Source organism: Ursus americanus, chromosome 6 (genome assembly GCF_024610735.1).
Source record: "Ursus americanus isolate L20-20 chromosome 6, mUrsAme1.1.p, whole genome shotgun sequence".
Lineage (NCBI taxonomy): Eukaryota > Metazoa > Chordata > Mammalia > Carnivora > Ursidae > Ursus > Ursus americanus.
The window spans coordinates 82,752,209-82,772,786 of NC_142132.1; the positions used below are offsets into that span (position 1 = coordinate 82,752,209).

At 40.2% G+C, this 20,578-nt stretch overlaps 1 protein-coding gene across 1 annotated transcript in view; it reads right to left on the reverse strand.

Annotated features, from left to right (window-relative positions):
• The window catches only part of RYR2 (ryanodine receptor 2), a 718,243-nt gene that overhangs the window by 516,222 nt on the left and 181,443 nt on the right, over positions 1–20,578 (reverse strand). Inside the window, exon 2 of the mRNA XM_087863178.1 lies at positions 10,817–10,936. Coding sequence (XP_087719304.1) covers positions 10,817–10,936 — 120 coding nt within the window. The remainder of the gene's footprint in view (positions 1–10,816; positions 10,937–20,578) is intronic.

Genomic DNA, 20,578 nt, shown 5'->3' on the forward strand with positions numbered 1-20,578 from the left:
ACATGTTCTGTTGTGGTTTTTGTTTGTTTGTTTGTTTTTTAATAGATAGAATTTTTTTTCTTTTTTTCTTGCAGGCTCCATGCCCAGCATGGAGCCCAACATGATGCTTGAACTCAAGAGTCACTCAACCAACTGAGCCACCCAGGTGCCCCCATAAATGGACTATCTTTTACAGATTTAGGTTCGCAGCAAAACTGCATGGAAGGTACAGAGATTTTCCCACACATTCCCTGCCTGCACATCTGCTCAGCCTTCCCATTATTAACATCTCCTGCCATAGCGGTATATCTGTTACGACATATGAACCTGCAGTGACACATCTAATTGCCCAAAGTCCATAGTTTACATTAGGGTTTAGTCTTGGTGCTATCCATCTTATGAATTTTGACAAATATATAATGACACGCATCCATCATTATATTATCATACAGAACAGATTTGCTGTTCTAAAAATCCTCCATGTTCCACCTTTTCATCCTTCCCGTCTCCCTAACCCTTGGCAACCACTGATCTTTTCACTGTCTATAGAGTTTTTTCTGTTCCAGGCGCCATATAGCAAGAATCATACAGTTCACAGCCTTTTCAGATTGGCCTCTTTCACTCATTAGTATGTATTTAAATTTTCTCCATGTCCTTTTGTGTCTGGATAGTTCATTTCTTTTTAATGATGAATAATACTCCATCATCTGCATATACCACAGTTTATCCATTCATTTACTGAAGGATATCTTGATTGCTTGCAAGTTTTGGCAATTATGAATAAAGCTTCTATCAACACCCACGTGCAAGTTTTTGTGTGGACGTAAGTTTTTAACACCTTTGGGTAAATACCAAGGAGCACAATCGCTGGATCACGGCAAGAGTATATTTAGTTTTGTAAGAAACCACCACACTGTCTTCCAAAGTGGCAGAACCAGTCTCCATCCTCACAGATCATAAAGGAGAATTCCTGTTGCTCACCAGCCTTTGGTGTTGCCAGTTCTGGAATCAGGCCATTCTACCAGGTCTAGCGGTATCTCATTTTCATTTGCACTGCCCTGATGACATACCACATGCAGCATTTTTTCGTGTGCTGATTTGTCATGTGGACATCTTCTTTGGTGAGGTGCTTGGCCCACTTGTTTATCAGTTTGTTTGTTTTCTTACTTTTGAGTTTCAAGAGTTCTTTCGATATTTTGGCTAACAGTCCTTTACCAGATGTGTCTTTTGCCAGTTTTTTCTCCCAGTCTGAGGCTCATCTTCTCATTCATTTAACATTGGCTTCCCCAGAGCACAGGTTTCTAATTTTAATGAGTTCTCATGGGTCCCACTTTTGGTGTTTTATGTAAAAAGTCATCACCATACCCGACATGACCTAGGTTTTCTACTATGTTATTTTCTAGGATTTTACAGTTTTGCATTTTAAAGTCTGCGATTCATTTTGAGTTAATTTTTGTGAAGGTCATAATGTCTGTCTAGATTCTTTTTTTTTTTTTTTTGCATTAAAATGTCCAGTTATTCCAGTACCACTTGTTGGAAAAGCTACCCTTGTTCCATTGTATTCCTTTTGTTTCTTTGACAAAGATCAGTTGACTATATTTATGAGTCTATTTCTGGACTCTCTATTCCGTTCCACTGATCTACTAGCACATTCTTTCACCAATAACACACTGTCCTTAATACTATAGCTTTTTAAGAAAACTGTGTTTTCTCCTTCAATATTATGCTGTCTATTCTGAGTCTTTGGATGCTCCAAATAAACTTCATAAATAGTTTGTCAATATCTGCAAAATAACTTGCTCGGATTTTGATAGGCATTGCATTAAGTCTAAAGATCAAGTCTGACAGAAATAACGTTTTGATAATACTGAGTCTTTCTATTCATGAACACAGAATATCTCTCCATTTATTTAGTTCTTATTTGATATTTTTCACCTGAGTTTTATAGTTTTTTATCTTACAGATCTTGTAATACTTTCTTATGTTTATAACTAAGTTTTTGTGGGTTTTTTTTGGGGGGGGGATTGTGTTTATTTTATTTTTTAAAGATTTTATTTGAGAGACGAGAGAGAACAAGCCAAGGAGCAGGAGCAGGAGGAGGGACAGAGGGACAGAGAAAACAGGAAAAGCAGGCTCCCCACTGAGCAAGGAGCCTAACACTGGGCTCGATCCCAGAACCCTGGGATAATGACCTGAGCCTAAGGCAGACACTTAACCAACTGAGCCACCCAGGCGCCCCAAGGTATTATGTTTTAAATTCCAAATTCTAGTTGTTCATTGCTCGTATTTAGGAAAGTAATTGACTTTTGCATATTAAATTTGTATCCTGCAACTTTGCCATAATTGTTTAGTTCTTAGTTGATTCTTTCAGTTTTTCTACATAGATAAGCAGACCATCTGCAAACAGAGTTATATTTCTTCCTTTCCCATCTGTATGCCTTTTATTTCTCTTTACCTTTTCTAAAGATTTTATTTATTTGAGAAAGAAAAAGTACACGGGGTGGGGGAACAGAGGGAAAAGCAGACTCCCCACTGAGCAAGCAGCCCAAAGCAAAGCTCAATCCCAGGACCCCGGGGATCATGACCTGAGCCGAAGGCAGACACTTCACTGACCAAGCCACCCAGGTGTCCCTTCTCTTTCTTATCTTATTGCATTAGCTAAGATTTCCAGCATAATGTTGACAATCAGTGGTGAGAGTGGACATCTTTGGCTTGTTTCAGATCTTAGTGGGAAACCTTCAAGCTTCTCAATACTAAGATGTTAGCTGTAGGTTTTCTACAGTCTTCATGAAGTTGAGAAAGTTCCCCTCTATTCCTAGTTTACTGAGAGTTTTTACCATGAATGGGTGTTGGGTTTTGTCAAATGCTATTTCTATACCTAATAATATGACCCTGTGATTTTTCCTTTTTTCTCAGTTGATGTGATAGATTATAGGAGTTGATTTTTGAATTTGAACTAGCCTTGCTTACCTGGGATAATAAACCGTCTGTGGTCATGGCATATAATTCTTTTTATATACTGTTGGACTCAATTTGCTAATAATTTTATTTATATTTATGTTTATGAAAGGTATTGATCTATATTTCTTGTTTTTTCTTGCAATGTATTTGTCAGTTTGATTTTAGAGTAAGCATGGCCTCAGAGAATAAGTTAAGAAGTATTTCTTTTGCTTCTATCTTCTGAAAGATTACAGTGAACCCATGTGGTTTCTTCTTTAAATGTTTGATAGAATTCACAAGTGAATCCATCTGGGCCTGCTGCTTTTAGTATGGAAAGTTATTAACTGCTCATTCAATTTAATACCTATCAGCCTATTCAGATTGTCTTTATCTTGTGTGCATTTAGGCAGATTGTGTCTTTCAAGGAATTGGTCCATTTCACCTAGTTTATAAAATTTGTGGGCATATTGCTTTATTATCTTCTTAATGTTCATGGCGTCTATAGTGCTGGCTCTTGTTTCTGGTATTAGTAATTTATATTCTCTTTTTTTCTTAGCTAGCCTGCCTAGCTTATTAATTTTATTGATCTTTTCAATGAAACAATTTTTTAATTGATTTTCTTTGATTTTCTGTTTTCAATTTCATTGACTTCTGCTCGAATTATTTTTCTTTTCTTCTGCTTACTTTGGACTTAATTTGTTCTTCTCTTTCTAATTTCCTAAGGTGGAAGTTTAGATTATTGATTTTAGATCTTCCTCTTTTTTAATAGATGCACTCAGTACTTTAAATTTCCCCCCTAAACATTGCTTTTGCTGCATCTCACAAATTTTGATGAGTTGTGGTTTCATTTTCATTTAGTTCAAAATATTATTTAATTTATCACAGGTTTATTAACCATGTGTTATTTAAAAGCGTGTTAACCTCCAAGTGTTCTGACATTTTTCACCTTTCTATTTTAATTCAATTGTTGTCTGAGATCAGATATTGTATGACTTCTGTTCTTTTAAATTTGTTAAGTTGTATGTTAAGGCCCAGAATATGGTCTATCTTGGTGAATGTGTCCATACGAGCTTGAGAAAAATGTGTATTTTGCTATTGCTGGACGAAGGAAACCATACATGCCCATTATATCCAGTTGATTGACAGTGTTGTATAGTTCAACTATGCCCTTACCAACTTTCTTCCTTTTAGATCTCCCCATTTCTGATAAAGGGGTGTTGAAGTCTCCAACAAGACAATGGATTCATTTTTTTTTCCTTGTAGTTCTATTTTTGCCTCACAGACTTTGATGCTGTTGTTAGACACATACATGTTAAGGATTGTTAGAACTGATGCCTTTATAATCATGTAATGCCCTTCTTTATCCCCGATAACTTTCCTTACCTTGAAGCCTGCTATTCCTACTTTTTATTATGATTATTATTAGCATGATATATATCTTTCTCCATCTATTTGCTTTTAATCTATGTGTCTTTATATTTGAGGTGAGTTTCCCGTAGGCAAGAAAGAGTTGGGTGTCATTTTTTATCCACTCTGACATACTCTGTCTTTAAATTGGTGCATTTAAACCACTGATGTTCGAAGTAATTATTGATATAAGTGGATTAAGGTCTACCATATTTGTTTATGTTTTCTATTTGTTGGTCTTATTTTTTCTCTCCACCTTTGTTTTCCACTATTTTTCTGCCTTTACTGGCTTTAACTGAACATTTCATATGATTTTATTTTCTCTCCTTCACATATAAGTTACGCTTTTTTTTTCTGTTTACTTTTTGAAAGTGGTTTCCTTCGAGTCTGCAAAATGCATTTACAACTAATCCAAATCCACTTTCAAATAACATTATACTATTTCGTGGATAGTGAACATACCTCATAACAAAATAATCCTAATTCATCCCTCTCATCCTTTGTAGCATTGCTGTTATTCATTTCACTTACACGTAAGCATACACAGGCAAATACAGAATTGCTGTTATTCCTCTGAGCACACTTTTATCTGTTATATCAATTAAGAATAAGAAACATGAAAAATTTTAACTTTACCTTCACCAATGCTTTCTTCCTTCCTTTATATAAACTCAAGTTTCTGAGCTTCCTTCTTGCAGAAGAGCTTTTTTCAACATTTCTTGTAAGCCAGGTCTACTGGCAACAAATTTCTTCAATTTTTGTCTGTCTGAGAAAGTCCTTTCTCCTTCATTCTTAAAGGGCAATTTTGCAGGATACAGAATTCTAGGTTGACAGCTTTTCCCTCCCAACATTTTAAATATTTCATTCTCTTCTTGCTTCCACTCTTTCTTAAAAATTGGATGTAAATTCTTATCTTTTATAGGAAAGGTTTTTTTCCTTCTGGCTTCTTTCAGGATTTTTTCATTATCTTTAGTTTTCCGTACCTTGAAAATGATATGCCTACATGTAGTGGGGTTTTTGCATTCCTTCTTCTTGGTGTTGTCTTAACTTCCTGGATCTGTGGTTAGATGTTAGACATTAAGTTGCAGAAATTCTCAGTCATTACTGTTTCAAATATTTCTTCTATTCCTTTCTTCATGTTTCTAGAGCTCGTTGGTAGTTGTCCTACAGTTCTTGAATATTCTGTCCTGTTGTGTGTGGGGGGGGAGGTTAATCCAATCCTTTTCTCTTTCCTTTTCAGTTTTGGATGTTTCTATGGAGATATCCTTAAACTCACAGATTCTTTGCTCAGCCAAGTCCAGTCTAATAATAAGCCATCAAAGGCATTCTTAATTTCTGCCAATGTTTTTGTTCTCCAGCATTTCTTTTTTCTTTCTTTGAATTCCATCTCTGCTTACATTGCCCATCTGTTCTCAAAGGCTGTCTATTTTATGAACTGGAGCCTTTAGCGTATTAACCATAGTTGTTTTAAATTCCTGGTCTGGTAATTCCAACACTGCTGCCATATTAGAGTCTGGTTCTGATCCCTGCTCTGTCTCTTCCAACTGTGTTTGTTGCCTTTTAGTACGTGATTTTCTTGATAGCCACACAGGATATTTTGGGTAAAGGGAACTGCTGTCAACAAGCCTTTAGTAATGTGATGGTAAGGGGTGAGAGGAGGACGTGTTTGAGGGTGCCAGTAAGTCTCAGTCTCTCAGTGAGCTTGTGCCCCTGGACTGTGAACTTCACATGTTTCTCAGCCCCCCCCCTTAGGTGGGACAGGATGGCAAGAGTGGGCTGGAATTGGGTATTTCCCGTCCCCCAGTTACGTTAGTCACTGATACAATCCCAACAGGTTGAGTTCTGGCAAAACAGTCTCTCTGGAGGGCAGACCTTATTAAGAACATAATACTCTGGATCACTTCAAAATGGTTCTTCTTCCCTCTCCCTGGCAGAAGTACAAGGGAATTTTTCTCCAATATTCACTGTGAGAACCTGGTAGAACCCCAGGAGGTAAAAATCACAAAAGCGTGGGGCCCCTGCATAGCTGGATCCCCCTGCATTTTCTAACTCATGGTGGTCCACACTGAGCCTCAGGCAATTTCCCAGTTCCAATCCAGGCTTTCCCACCCAGCACTGGTTTCTGCAGCGGTTACTGGTCGCGTGAGCTGTGATTCTCTTTACCTGCCTGTCAGTCTCTCTGATTTGGGGGATAGAAGTTTGCTGTGACCTCACTTGTCTCATGGATCTAAGAAGGGTTATTGATTTTACACTTTGCCCAACTTTTTACTTGTTAGGACAGAGTGGTGACCTTCCAAGCTGGACAGGAACCTGGAAGTCTCTCATGTGCTTTTGTCTCTTCATTTCCTTTGGATTTTTTTTTTTTTTACACGTTTTCACTTTTCCATCTTCTATTATTTTTAAGGCATTACCCATGGGTTTATATGCTCTCGTGTCCTTTCTAGTTCAGTCTCCATTTCTAAAGTTAGTTTCTCCATGATTTATAATTCTGTCCTGTTACCTTTCAACTCTTTTCAAATCTTTCTCTTCTCCACTTGGCTTATTTCTGAGTTTATAATCTATTCTGTTCCCTTAGAGCAGCTCTCTTCTCTGAATTTCTTTTGGTTCATTTTGGAACATCATGTAACAGTTTTAAATCTGGTGGACTTGCAGTGCCTATAAATATTATTATGCTCCTTGTTCTGTCTCTTTGACATATAAAATTACATATATATATATAAATTATATGTAAAAGGTAACTGCAAATAATTATGTAAATAAATATAAAGTAGATTACTCCACTCATTATTATACAGAAGCTACACATAATTACATATAGTGATACATGTATATATAATGGTTTTATATATTATATAGATAGATAGATAGATAGATAGATAGATAGATAGATAGATAGATAGACAGTATATGTGCAGTATACATAGGTATACATTTATATAAAATAAAAAGAGACACCAATCAGGAGCAGAATTATGTTCACAGCCAATAAGGAAATAGCAGATAAACAGCTAGAACTGGAAGGCGCCTTCTCATAGAAAAGGAGGTGACTCAAGAGTAACCTATCCTTCTATTTTCACCCAGTATTCAAAACACAACCATGCTCTCATGAGAGCCGTTGGCTCTGTTCCCCCCCCCTTACCTGATACTTCCCCATCCTTTGCCTCTGCTCAATCCATACTTGATTCTCGATCACGTCTCCTCCAAGCAAGGCTATCTAGGAGGGGCTTGAACAGGTCCTGGCTCATCTTTACCATGTCTCCCTCATCCCCTCCTGGTTTCAGCTGCTGTCTCCACATTGGTCCACCACGTCCTCCGGGAGGACATGTAACCGATTTTTGGACACGACAGAAACTGGGCTGCCTTTCCTCCCCTTCTCGCAATACACGTCTGGACACCCTATGTGGGGACAACATGTCATCTAGTTTATTCTAGATGGTATGTTGTCTGTGTGGACAGTTCTGCTATCTTCCAAGCTCTGCCTGCTTCTATGTCAGGATTCGTGGAGATGAAAACCTATGCCTCTCTGACACCTTCTCATTTCCCCCTCAAACGATAACAAGGGGAGTCTATCTGAAAGTGACTAGGTTCCCAAAAGCAAAAGCCCAATGTCTCACTCGTAAAGGACAGAAAGGGAAAAATCATTCATATAAAGAATGCACAGTAAGTATGCATGATTATAATTTAAGAATGACTAGCTGCATATCATCAGATTTGATGTTTGCACGTTCTACAGGAAAACCTATGCTGGAGTTATGATCCATCCTCTTTCAGGCAGAAATCAGCATGAAGAGATATCCCAGGAACATGAAACAGTCTTCTGGAAAAAGTCAGTCCTGCTTTTGATTAAAAGATTCTGTAGCTTAAGACATTTCTAGGATCATTTCCAGGAACACGTATATAATTTATAATTTACAGTGACTGTCTACTCACTGCCAACAACAACTTTGTTTTCTACACCATTTTAATAAATGTAGGAGACAACAAACTTGAGAGGAAGGGCGGGGGGGGAAGGGCCATCTCCCATTACCCACCAATGAAACTCAAATCCAGATATATCTGCATAAAACACATCTCAACCCAGGCTTACATATTTTAAACATGAACGGAGATCCTGAGTTTTGACTCTCTGTAATTATAGAAAATTAAAAGTCAATAAAAGATATAACTGGGCTTAGACTAGCAGTCCCCTTTCAAACTTAATGATCCACTAAGTTTTGTGGATGACTTACTAGTTCAAGGCACTGTGCTTGGTACTAAGCGAAAAGAGGTAAGAAAATAAATGAGATATGCTCTGGTCCTCAGGGAATTCAGAAGCTGATGTATGTATCTGAGAGTAGGTGAGAAGGTGGTGCGGATATTATACAGAATTAAGCCCAACTGGCAACATAACAGAAGAATAAACAAAGCACTTAAGCGCAGAGAACAGAACTCAGGGATCTTCAAAAAAAGCAAACCCAGAAGAGGGACTATTTGAAATAGGCTTTGAGGACAAGCAGCATTTCAGCTGGCAGAGAAGTACAGCAAGGACATAAGGCACGGGGACAACAAAGACCAATGGAACTATGGGAAAAGAAAAAAAACAATGACATACTAGGGGTTTTTCAAGTTAGAGTAGTATTTACGTTGTAAGAACTTACAAAAAAAAAAGTTCGACTAGAATTACTGAACTTCAATTGCTGTTTCAATTGCCATTCATTCCACACTTGATAAACAATCTCAGTATCTCATCCTACATGCAAATGTGCAAAGATGCTAGAAAAGAATGAAATAGGATGACAACAAAAATGGTCAAAATGGTCGGCTAAGGAGGACACCCTCAGTTAACAATGGGAGTGTCAAGTATCCCTCCTAGGAACCAACCAGTTTAAATGGATGCCTCACCCTAATCAATGCCTTGATCACCACGTGAAATGCCTACTACAAATCAGGAGCATTTGTTTTTCGTGTTAGAAACCCCGGCTCTTACATTAAAGGAACAAGAGAACTATTGTTTCTTACGTTCAGTGTTCAACATTAAAGGAACAAGAGAACTATTGTTTCTTACGTTCAGTGTTCAACATAACGTGAAAGTCAAAACCAGCTAGCTAAATGGTGTGCCTGGTTCTAGCCACTACAGAATATCAGAAACCACAGGGGACGTGCTAAATGTTAAAATGCTTAATATTTTCTTCCTAAGGAGAATACTTTTCACAACTGACACCTATCACAGTAATCTGTACAACAGAACGCTCCATAACCACTTCTCGAATCAAAAACGCATCTAAGCACGGCCATCAAACGCATCATGTTTTGCCACCTGCTATTACAATGTTAACCGTGTTACTTGGCATTGACTTATTATAATAAATGAGTCATACGTATACATTGCCCAGTGTTGTTTCACAGAATAACCAAAGAGGTACTGTGGTATACAGGAAAGAATCAGGGATTTGAAGCCAAAAGGCCAAGGCATAAGCATGAAAAACCATTGCTAACACTATGGCTTTGGGTCACATTAAGCATTTTAGGCACAGTACCTGACCTCTATGAGCTTCCCACATCCCCATCTGTACAGTGAATCTGACAGCAAGAACTATACACACTCTTACTGCAACAGCTGAATGAGACTATCTGTCAAAGGACTCCATAGAACAAAAAGTTTGCAGAAAAGGAGACTACATGGACTGATTTCTGGATGACTTCCTACCCATGAGACGTCTTCCTCTTTCCCTTCTTCCACATGTCTGGTCTTTTAGCACATCATGTACATCCCCAAGGCATATTCTCAATATCCCCCAGGTCCCCCACCATCACTGCAGTCCGAAGAACCAGCAGCTCCCAGCCAAATTTCCATCTCCCTGCTTCCATGCTTGCTCTCTCTACATCCTCCATTCACGTTAAGAGCCAAGATGATCTTTGCAATGTCTAAATCAAACGGCACCACTCACCGGTTCCAATGGCCTCCCTTCATCTTAGAAAGAAACCTCAACTCCTGGCTGTGGGTGACCAGTTCTGGTTGAGACCGCCTCTTCCTAACTAGGAGCCCAGGCAGTACATGGTTCCTCTTTCTGGAATGTTCCAGAGTACTCGGGACCGCTCACTCTCTCTCTCAGTTTATTCCAGGTTGCTCACGTGTCACTGCCTCAGAATGCCTTCCCCAAATACCCTTCATGAAAGGGTGAGTCCTTTCGCCATCACTCTATCCCCATTATTCTGCTTTCCCCATAGCCCCTAGTTCTGAAATTACACCATTTATGTACTTGTTTACTTTTCCACTAGAATGTAAACACCATGGGGGCGAGGGCTCAGTCTCATTCTTGTCAACAACCTCACCTGACTTGCTTGCAAAAAGCTGGGACTCAACCAGAAATTTGTTTAATGAATAGTAAGCACATTTTCAAATCCCCTTCCGTGTATCTGTTCCACAGACAATAACAGAGAGCCTGGAAATAACTTCAATACCACTAGTAGAACCCGAGTATCGGAGGAGCCTCAAAAGGCATTATCCCACCTTGGAATTCGAAGTGGACTCCAAGAAACAGAGTCGGTTGCCAAACCCTTCTGCGGCCAAACACAGTTTCTGTTGTTCCTTGTGGATGGTAGCGGTGCATTGCAGGACCACCTCGTCGTCCTGCAGAGGGGAGGAGAAGAGGGGAGGGAGTGAGACGTGATGTGACAGACGGTCTAAATCAGACCGAGACGACCGTTATTTGAGCGCCTACTAAAAATCAGAGGAAAACGTAACAGCAACTATCCAAAAAACCCACACAGAATCAACCCCTAGAGAATTCTTCCTTGTAAAAAAAGGTAACTGGGTGGAAGGAGGAGAAAGAGCTGACTGCCACTCAGGCAGCCAACAGTTTTCTCACTATCGTTACGGATCCTCAGGGGCAACCCACACGATGAACGATGAGCACTGTCACACGCGGTTTTAATCACCAAAATTACCAAGAATTGTCTGGCATCAAGTATCCGCAGGAACAGCACTGGTTCCAACAGCAGGCACGCACAGCACTCGCAAAACCAGCACCAGAAACCAGGGCAAGGACAGAACACCTAGGTTCACATCGACCTGGAAAGATGTCTCAGCACATCCACACATTGGCTCCTTGTCCACATTTGAAATGACCCTTGGTTGCTTAAAAATGTGCAGAGAGAGGATCTGCTAGCTCAGTCCCGTGAAATCCACACTGGTTTCCAGTTAACTAAGCAGCGTTACAGGACAAGTTACACAAGGGAAAAGATGATAAGTGGGACGACTCCGTGTAGGCAGCATGAGGACTGCAAGAAGCACGGACAACTGGACTGCCATCCGGGCTCTGCCATCAGCCGCTGAAAGATCCCCGCCAGTGTACGGAATCTCTAAGACGACAAGGTAAATGAGTTACACAGGGACTGACCTGCAAAAGGCGCTAAACAGACAAGTGGGAGATATCATTGTCATTTTTCAACAAAATACCTCAGTTTCACAAGTTCTAAGTCGCGATTGCCTAGAAAGTCTAACCACTTGTATTTTGACATCTCAGATGCAAAGGAACAGGACACGTAACAAAGCAGTCAAAGAACAATATATCCACTGATCTTTTTAATTAGAATGGGAGAGAAAGGGGACAAACAAGTTTACCCTAGAAGACCCTCATCATGGAAGAACGGCAGAGTGGGAGTGATGAGACATGGTAAGAATTCAAAAGCAGAAAACAAGCCTCTTGGGTTAACCCAAAGAATAAGTGTATCAAATGGAAAAGTACAACTCCAATCTGCATTCAAAACCTTTATAATGCTACAGGTTTGCTTTATTTGCTATACAGCGCAGTAATACCTACTAGCTGGCTCACAGCACCAGTCACAGGCAAAGTCCAATCTCTTAATAATCACCTCCCAGCTCTCCCGCCAGGTGCTCATTAATTTCCAGTGAACATTCGACTGTTACATTTAAGAAGTCATCCGCTAAAAAAAAACAGCATTATTTTCATACAACGAGTCATCTGAATATTAATTCATGCTCAGCATGGCTATAATAAAAATAATGAACGGTTTTTGTTGCTTACATAATCTGCAAAATCAAAGATATATTTTGTCTTCCAAATGTGCAGCGTAATAACGAAGAACCGAATTGTGCTAATGTGCTCCATGTCTTACCAAATGTCCCCAGCCTTTACTATCTTGTCTTACCCTCTGGAACTAACTCAAGCATGCAAACTACACTCTTGGGTAAAGTGGGCTCCTCTGGATGTTGGAGACCATCTAAATTCCATTTAGGAAATAATGACTTTAACGCACTCATTAAAGACAGTTTGGGAATGAGAAGAAGAGAAAATAGAAAGGTACAGGACAGGCGAGAATAACAGTGCTACTCAGGACGCCCCCAAAAGAAGAGGAGGCACATCATATTTGCCAAGAAGTATAGGGTCTGTCGGTCCTGGCATTAACTGATTTGTTCTTCACAACATCGGGGACGTAAAGATTATCCACGCAAATCCAGATGATGACAAGAGGCTCAAGGTAACCTGTTGCTCAGAGAGGGCTGATCATACAGATGTCTAGGAACAGATCATTCAACCTAATTTATCTGAATCTAAAGTCCTCAGCCCCAGGCGGCTTCTAGATGCTCCACTGATCTTTTGACTACATTTGTTAGCGAGAAAAGTACCCCTCCATCTTTAATGTGCATCCTATCACCCATGGGAAATGCAGATTCTGGTTCTGATCAGCCGATTCTGCATTTCAGACCAGTGGATCTGAGGAGCTAGGATCCCCAACGGGTCCCAGAAAGGATGGAGATCCCAGGAGACATGTGAGCAGTCTGAGAGCTTGCAAGCCATCAACGACAGCTGAATATGAAAAGAAGTCCATATCTTTTGGACAGAACAAGAACTAAGAGCACATGTGGAGATGCTCATTACTATGCGGTTCGTACCAACCCTATTAGGGAAGGGAACCAATATAAATCATATACGGAACTACCCTACTACGTTTATTAAACCAAATCACTTGTGCCAAGTGTCGTTTAACCTAGTTCCTTAACACTGTGTGATGGAGCGCCTGGCCGCAAAGCAACATGACATTCAAGAGTGCACTGCCACCCTGCCAAGGAGAGAGGCTCTGATGACAACGTCCAATCACGATTCCACTTTGAAGGACAGAACCAAGCCTGACGTACTTATAAGGCTTTTTCTAGTTTGCCTGGGAGCTGTTTTTAGTTTATATTCCAGTAAGCAGAGGGTTCCTTTCTGACAGAAAGTAAAATACACGGAGCATTGGATGGGCCCAACACCAATGCATAAATACCTGCCAGTTCCCTTGAATTAACCCATCATTCATCTCGAAGCATCATCTTTCTCCAGAACCATTCTGCTTGGAGAGCCTACTGACTACGCATTGGGAAAGTCTCGGTAAGTAGCTTTTTAATGTACTAGAACCCATGTACGGTAAATCTGGTTTTTGCCAACACATACATGTGGGCCTATGGACATAGGCACACACGTACATGAAATCTCTTTTCTATTCCAAGAACAAAGACTAAGCACAGCCTCATACTGATGGGATCCACAGAGTTAACACTGTTAAGGTAACAGAACAATAAGGCTATAGTTAAAGTGTGTCCCTTGGGTCATAAGCCTTCTGAATTAGTCTCTGCCACCTGGCCTGAGGTCCAGGCTCCTAACTCTCATTTCCAGTCTTCACACTTCAAGTGCATGTGCTATTGGTGCACCGGAGTGCCAAAATGCACACAACGGCCATCACTTGTCCAGCCTTCACCCATAAAAACTAAAATCTTCCTTAAATATTGACCTTCCAGTAGTCTTTGTTTGAGTCCCTGTCTCTTAGGCCTAGTACCTAGGGTGACAAATTTTGATTCAACTCACAAGAAATCATATTCCTTAACCAAAATGCTACAAAAGTATATTCTGCCTACATTCTATTGTTTCTTTTTTTTAAATTTCAAAGTCTGTTAATTAACTATGAACAACTAGCATGATGATATTAGAATTTTACTGGAAACATTTGAACCTACACCATTGTCCATTTTATATAAAACTGGAAAAAATTAAATTACTAATTGGTTTTTTGGTTTGTTTTACAAATTTTTTTTTTTAAAGATTTTATTTATTTATTTGACAGAGAGAGACAGCCAGCGAGAGAGGGAACACAGCAGGGGGAGTGGGAGAGGAAGAAGCAGGCTCATAGCAGAGGAGCCTGATGTGGGACTCGATCCCGGTACGCCAGGATCACGCCCTGAGCCGAAGGCAGACGCTTTAACGACTGCGCTACCCAGGCGCCCCTGTTTTACAAATTTTGAATAAAATAAATTGTAAAAAAAAAAATTCTAGGAGAACCTTCATGAACTTTGTGAAGATAAATAGTGCTTCAGTGAGAGTGCTATCTGGTTTACGATCCCCAAGTCCTATGGATCCTATGCCAAATACAGCAATTTCAAATCCATCAATTTCGCACCATGCCAGCTACCGTCACCTCTCGGTTATTATCTTCAAACCCAGGGAATAGTGTTCCACACTGCAAATTCCCTTCTAATGGTGCTTCACCTCAAGGTCACCCCATCAACCTGACTGTAATGTTTCCTGGCTTAAAATCTTTTAATGGCTTCCCATTGCTCTAAGGAAAAAGACCAAAAAACTCCTCTAGTCTACAAGGCCCTGCACTGCTTAGACGAGTACCAGCCTGACATTTCCTCCAACCAACCTACCTACCTACCTTCCTTCCTTCCTCCCTATGCTCCTACAGGAGTTTGCACATGCTATTAAACCCTTTCTCCCTCCTCTACTTAAGACAGATTAACCATGAAGAGATTGAAGCAGTGATCAAAAACCTCCCAAAAAAACAAGAGTCCAGGGCCTGATGGATTCCCTGGGGAATTCTACCAAACATTCAAAGAAGAAATAATATATATTCTCCTGAAGCTGTTACAAAAAAAAGAAACAGAAGGAAAACTACCAAACTCATTCTATGAGGCCAGTATTACCTCGATCCCCAAACCAGGCAAAGACCCCATCAAAAAGGAGAATTACAGACCGATATCCCTGATGAATATGGATGCCAAAATTCTCAACAGGATCCTAGCTAATAGAATCCAACAGTACATTAAAAGGATTATCCATCATGACCAAGTGGGATTCATCCCTAGGATGCAAGGGTAGTTCGACATTCGCAAATTGATCAGTGTGATAGAACACATTAATAAGAGAAGAGAGAAGAACCACATAATCCTCTCAATTGATGCAGAAAAAGCATTTGACAAAATACAGCATCCTTTCCTGATTAAAACCCTTCAGAGTGTAGGGATAGAGGGTACATTCCTCAAGTTCATGAAAACCATCTATGAAAAGCCTACAGCGAATATCACTCTCAATGGGAAAAGCTGAAAGCCTTTCCCTTAAGATCAGGAACACGACAAGGATGCCCACTCTCGCCACTATTATTCAACACAGAACTAGAAGTCCTTGCAACTGCAATCAGACAACAAAAAGGGATAAAAAGTGTCCAAATTGGCAAAGAAGAAGTCAAACTGTCTCTCTTCATAGATGACATGATACTCTATAGAGAAAACCCAAAAGACTCCACCCACAAACTACTAGAACTTATAGAGCAATTCAGTAATGTGGCAGGATACAAAATCAATGCTCAGAAATCAGTTGCATTTCTATACACACACAATGAGACTGAAGAAAGAGAAATTAGGGAATCCATTCCATTTACAATAGCACTAAAAACCATAAGAGATCTCGGAATAAACTTAACCAGAGAGGTAAAGGATCTATACTCTAGAAACTACAGAACACTGATGCAAGACATTGAAGAAGACACAAAAAGATGGAAGAACATTCCATGCTCATGGATCATCTTTCAAATCTTAACTCAAGCATCCCTTCCTGAGGCCTTCCCTAACTCACCAGGCTATATCAGTTCCCCCCGTGTTGAGCTCCTAGACCACTATATTCCTTCAGTGTACACAACTGAATGCACCATGACATTATTGAGTGACAGTGCCTAACGTTGCACTGGGCAAATAGAACACACTCGTCCATGATTATCCTCACCCACTTCATGCTTGCTCACAAATACGTGCTCTGTTCTGACAAGCTGAGCTGCGTTTTGGAATTGCCAAGATAAGACCCTACCTTACCAATTAAAGCTAGCATGGTATGACCGCATTAAGTGATTTTCCGGTTATATTCGGCCAGGAAATAGGGCAGTATTTGATGAAAATTGCTGATTCTATCATATCTGTGACAAATTTTAATGGATTATAAGCACCTGTAGCATCAATATAAAGGCCAATGGGATTACTGGGGGAAAAAAGCAGTCTAGTCTCTCATTTCCCCATAAACATAATAAAACTTTGGTTACAACTCTTTCCATATGCAATCTAAGCAAATCAAGCCTACTGTCCTCTTGAAAAGTCATGGAATATTCTTCATAACTCGTGCCATTAAAAAGTCCCTCAAATCACACCAGGACTTTTCTTAGATGTTTATAATGCTTGTCTTTTGAAATGTTTATCCATGTCCAGACCTTCTGTAACTTGTCTTCTTCCTCGGTTAGGTCTTAATAATTTTTCCACAATTGCCTCCAACTCAAAAAACTCACTATATATATTGTATCTTATGCTGGCTATTGATCAAGTAGGTCATATTGAATTCCATGGAAACCAGGTGTCCACTGACAAAAAGTGTTTTGGGGGTGCCTATGTGGCTCAGTCAGTTAGGTGTCCGACTCTTGATTTCAGCTCAGGTCATGATCTCATGGCTGTGGGATTGAACCCTGCCTCTGGCTTTGCATTGAACATGGAGCCTGCTTGGTATTCTCTCTCTTTCCGTCTCTCTCTCTCTTTCTCTCCCCCCACTACCCCCCCCGACCCGATGCACACACACACACTTGAAAAAGAAAAGTGCTTCAGTTAAAACCCGAGGCAATCACATCATGCAATTTAGATATAGTAAAGGCTCCATAAATACACGCTGGATTGAATTCCTTTTGTTAAATGCTCTTTTATTCTTCCTGTGACCTGACAACTCTTTAGAACAGAGATTAATGCTGCATTCCAGGCAATTCTGTGATGAGTAAATAAGACATGATTTCTAGAACAAAGGCTGCCAAGTCTGCTGGAATAGTACAGCATGGGAGATAATTATCAAACAACAGCAGCAGCTTCTTTCAGACATTCATTTTTCATTTAATAAATATTTACTGAGGATCTAATATGTAATAGGGTATGTCCTAAGCGCTTGAGATAAGTCAATGTATAAATCAAAGATCCCTGAACTCATTAGGCCTACATTCTGGTAGGGGAAGAGGGACAATAAAAAAAAAACACAATAGATGTGTAAATTACGTCAAAGGCAAAAAGTTCTATGGGGAAAAAATGAAACAGTATAGGGGAGATCAGGAGTGCTGCTGTGGTGGGAAGGCTGAAATTATAAATAGAACTGTCAGTCCTCATTGAGGGGATGAGTTCTGAGCGAGATGTGAAGCAGGGAAGGAGAATGGACACTGCAGGTTGAGGGATGGCCAATGAAAGTCCCCAAGGCAGGACAGCATCCAGCATGTTCAAGGACACAGAGGCTGTCCTTGTGGCTGGAAGAGAGTCAGAGGGAGGAGGGTGTGAGGTAATAGGTGGGGCCCGGTCGTGAAATGTGTTGAGCTCAGTGTCAGACCTTTGGCTTCTACTGAGGGAACGGGAGGACCACTGGGTGGTGTACTAAATCCACACTGTAGGGAGACGAGGAGGGAGCAGACTAACCTAAAGCGGGTTACTTCAGCCATTCAGGGGAGCAGAGGGGGATTCAGACTACGGTGTAGCAGTGGAGGCAGACCGAAGTGAGCCAATTCTAGACATGTGTTGCATTTATCGAGTGCCACCTATATTGCAGGAACTGTGGTAAGTGGTCACAAGTTTGTCATCATCACATCTGGCTTTCCTGGCAAATGGCCAAATAAAATGTTATCTCTATTATAGGTTTTTCATACAGCAAATATGTGGTTCTTAGAGCAAATGTGTCAAAACGATTAAAAAAAAAGAAGCCCCTATTTTTGGTCTTGCACTGAGTTTATATTCATTCATTTAAAAAATACAGACTGTCCTCAGTTTGCTCATTAGTACAACCATAAAAATGACCATACAAAACCATCTATGGAAATATTGTTTACGATTGTTCCATGATCTTTAAAAATTCTTGTCCAAACATTAAAAACTCTTACTATCAGTTATAAAAGTACGAAGAAATGAAAAAAAAAGTCAAATATTTAGTCCCCTATAATCTATAACATTAAAAACACAGAGATTAAGGTGTTTTTGTGCTTTGTAAAACACTTATCAAGAGCAGTCTGAACGTGGCCTGCTTATCCTTCTCATTACGTAACTTTCCTTCTGGAAGGAGCACCTCCTCCGTGTCTCGGCAAATGGTCATACTCCTACATTTGGATCATTCTCCAGCATTTTCAGAGTCTAATGTGAATTTCTTAACCAGTGTCACTTCCTCTGGGACATGTCCATCCTCTCTGTCACAACCACGTTCCTCATTTATATCGATAAGGTCACCTTCACTCGGTCCCTCTGGCTGCATATCTGTGGTTCCTCAAGGGGCAACTGTGTCCACACTCCCACACCCCAATACCTCTTCTACGACTCCACTTACATTCCATCAGAATTTCGTTTCCAGCATTCCTACTTCTTCTTTACTACACTTTCATTTTTGTTGGCTAATCCCCACTTCTCCATGTTTGAGAAACGCCCCAAGCCTTGCTCACAGGGAGACGAGGAGATAATTAATACAACTGTACAGGTGTGGTCTGCGTGGGACTTGCGAAGATCAGCGGTGCAGGGACCAATCACCACAGACTTTGAAAGAACTGCCGTGACTGATCACGAATCATGATGTCCATCGGGTATGTATCTGATGGTGATTCATATGCAGTTACTCACAGTTAATATATCGTAGTAAGTGAAATTTGAACCATGATGTTGGGGTACTGATGCCATTTTACCAAACCCTGCCAACTGAAATTGTGCCTCTGATAAGCATGCAAAGTGCAGGTGGTCACCTGTGTTTATCGAGAACCTACTACAGATGCACAATTTGAACACAATGTATTGCACAATTTGAACACAATGTATTATCAAGGTTGAAGTAGCAGGATTTGCTGACAAATTTTATGAAAAAAAAATCCAGAAAGCTACTATTTCAGAAACTGTGGTTGTACAACTGGACAAAAATAAAACTGTCACACTAGAGAAACCCTATAAATAAAATGAATGCAGAAAAGCCTTCAACCACAGATTGAACCTTTATGCCCACCCAGATACTCAGACAGGGAGATACCCTATGACTACATTTTTGGTATAAAAGCCTTCAGTTATCATTCAGCCTAAAAAGTACATTTTTAAATTCACACTAGTAAAAATACATTAAGAATGTCATTTCTATGGTAAAGCCTTTCACGCATCCTCTGTCCCTAGATAACATCAGAGACTTCACAGTGGAGAGAAATCCTATAAATGTGGTGAACACGGAAGAGCCCTCAGCCAGAGCACACACATAGAGAGGCACCAGAGAATCCATGCACGGGGAAAGACTATATGAATATAATGACTGGGGGAAGACACCAGCCAGAAGACTAACATTTAATCACACTAAAGAATTCATATGATAGAGAAACTCTATGCTTCCAGTCAGTGTGGAAAGGCCTTCACTGATAAATAAAAAACACAAGCAAATTTGCACTAGAGAGAAGGTCCATCTCTGTGATCACTGTAGATGGGCTTCGGGTGAGCTCCAGCCCCGGTGTGCGTATAAGAAAACTGCAAAAAGTCATCATCTTTAAGAAAGAAGGCAAAGTACTGTTTACCAGGAGGTACAAGTCTCTTGGAGAATGCCAGGTAATTACTGCTCCAAGAGCTTATCCGTGAAGAAAGCATCTGAGACCCTCCAATCACAGAGCAAGGCCTGTGAGACAGGAATGGATTCAAAATGCACAAGACAATCCGAGCATCGGGAATGAAGAGCTATCCTCCATGATCGCTCATTCCTTAATCAACATTAAAGACTTCCCCTGAGGAGACACTGTTCAAGTCAAGCCAAGCTTCAGCTGGAGCGCACAACAGAAAACCCACACTGGGAAGGCACTCCATAAAGAGCCCAATGCTAGCACCAACCGCCAAATGGCCCTATTACTGAAAAGACGTAAGATAAAAGAGGTAACACTGTGAGAAACAGTGAGTGCAGAATTTGGTAACGAACAATAAAATTTTAACAAT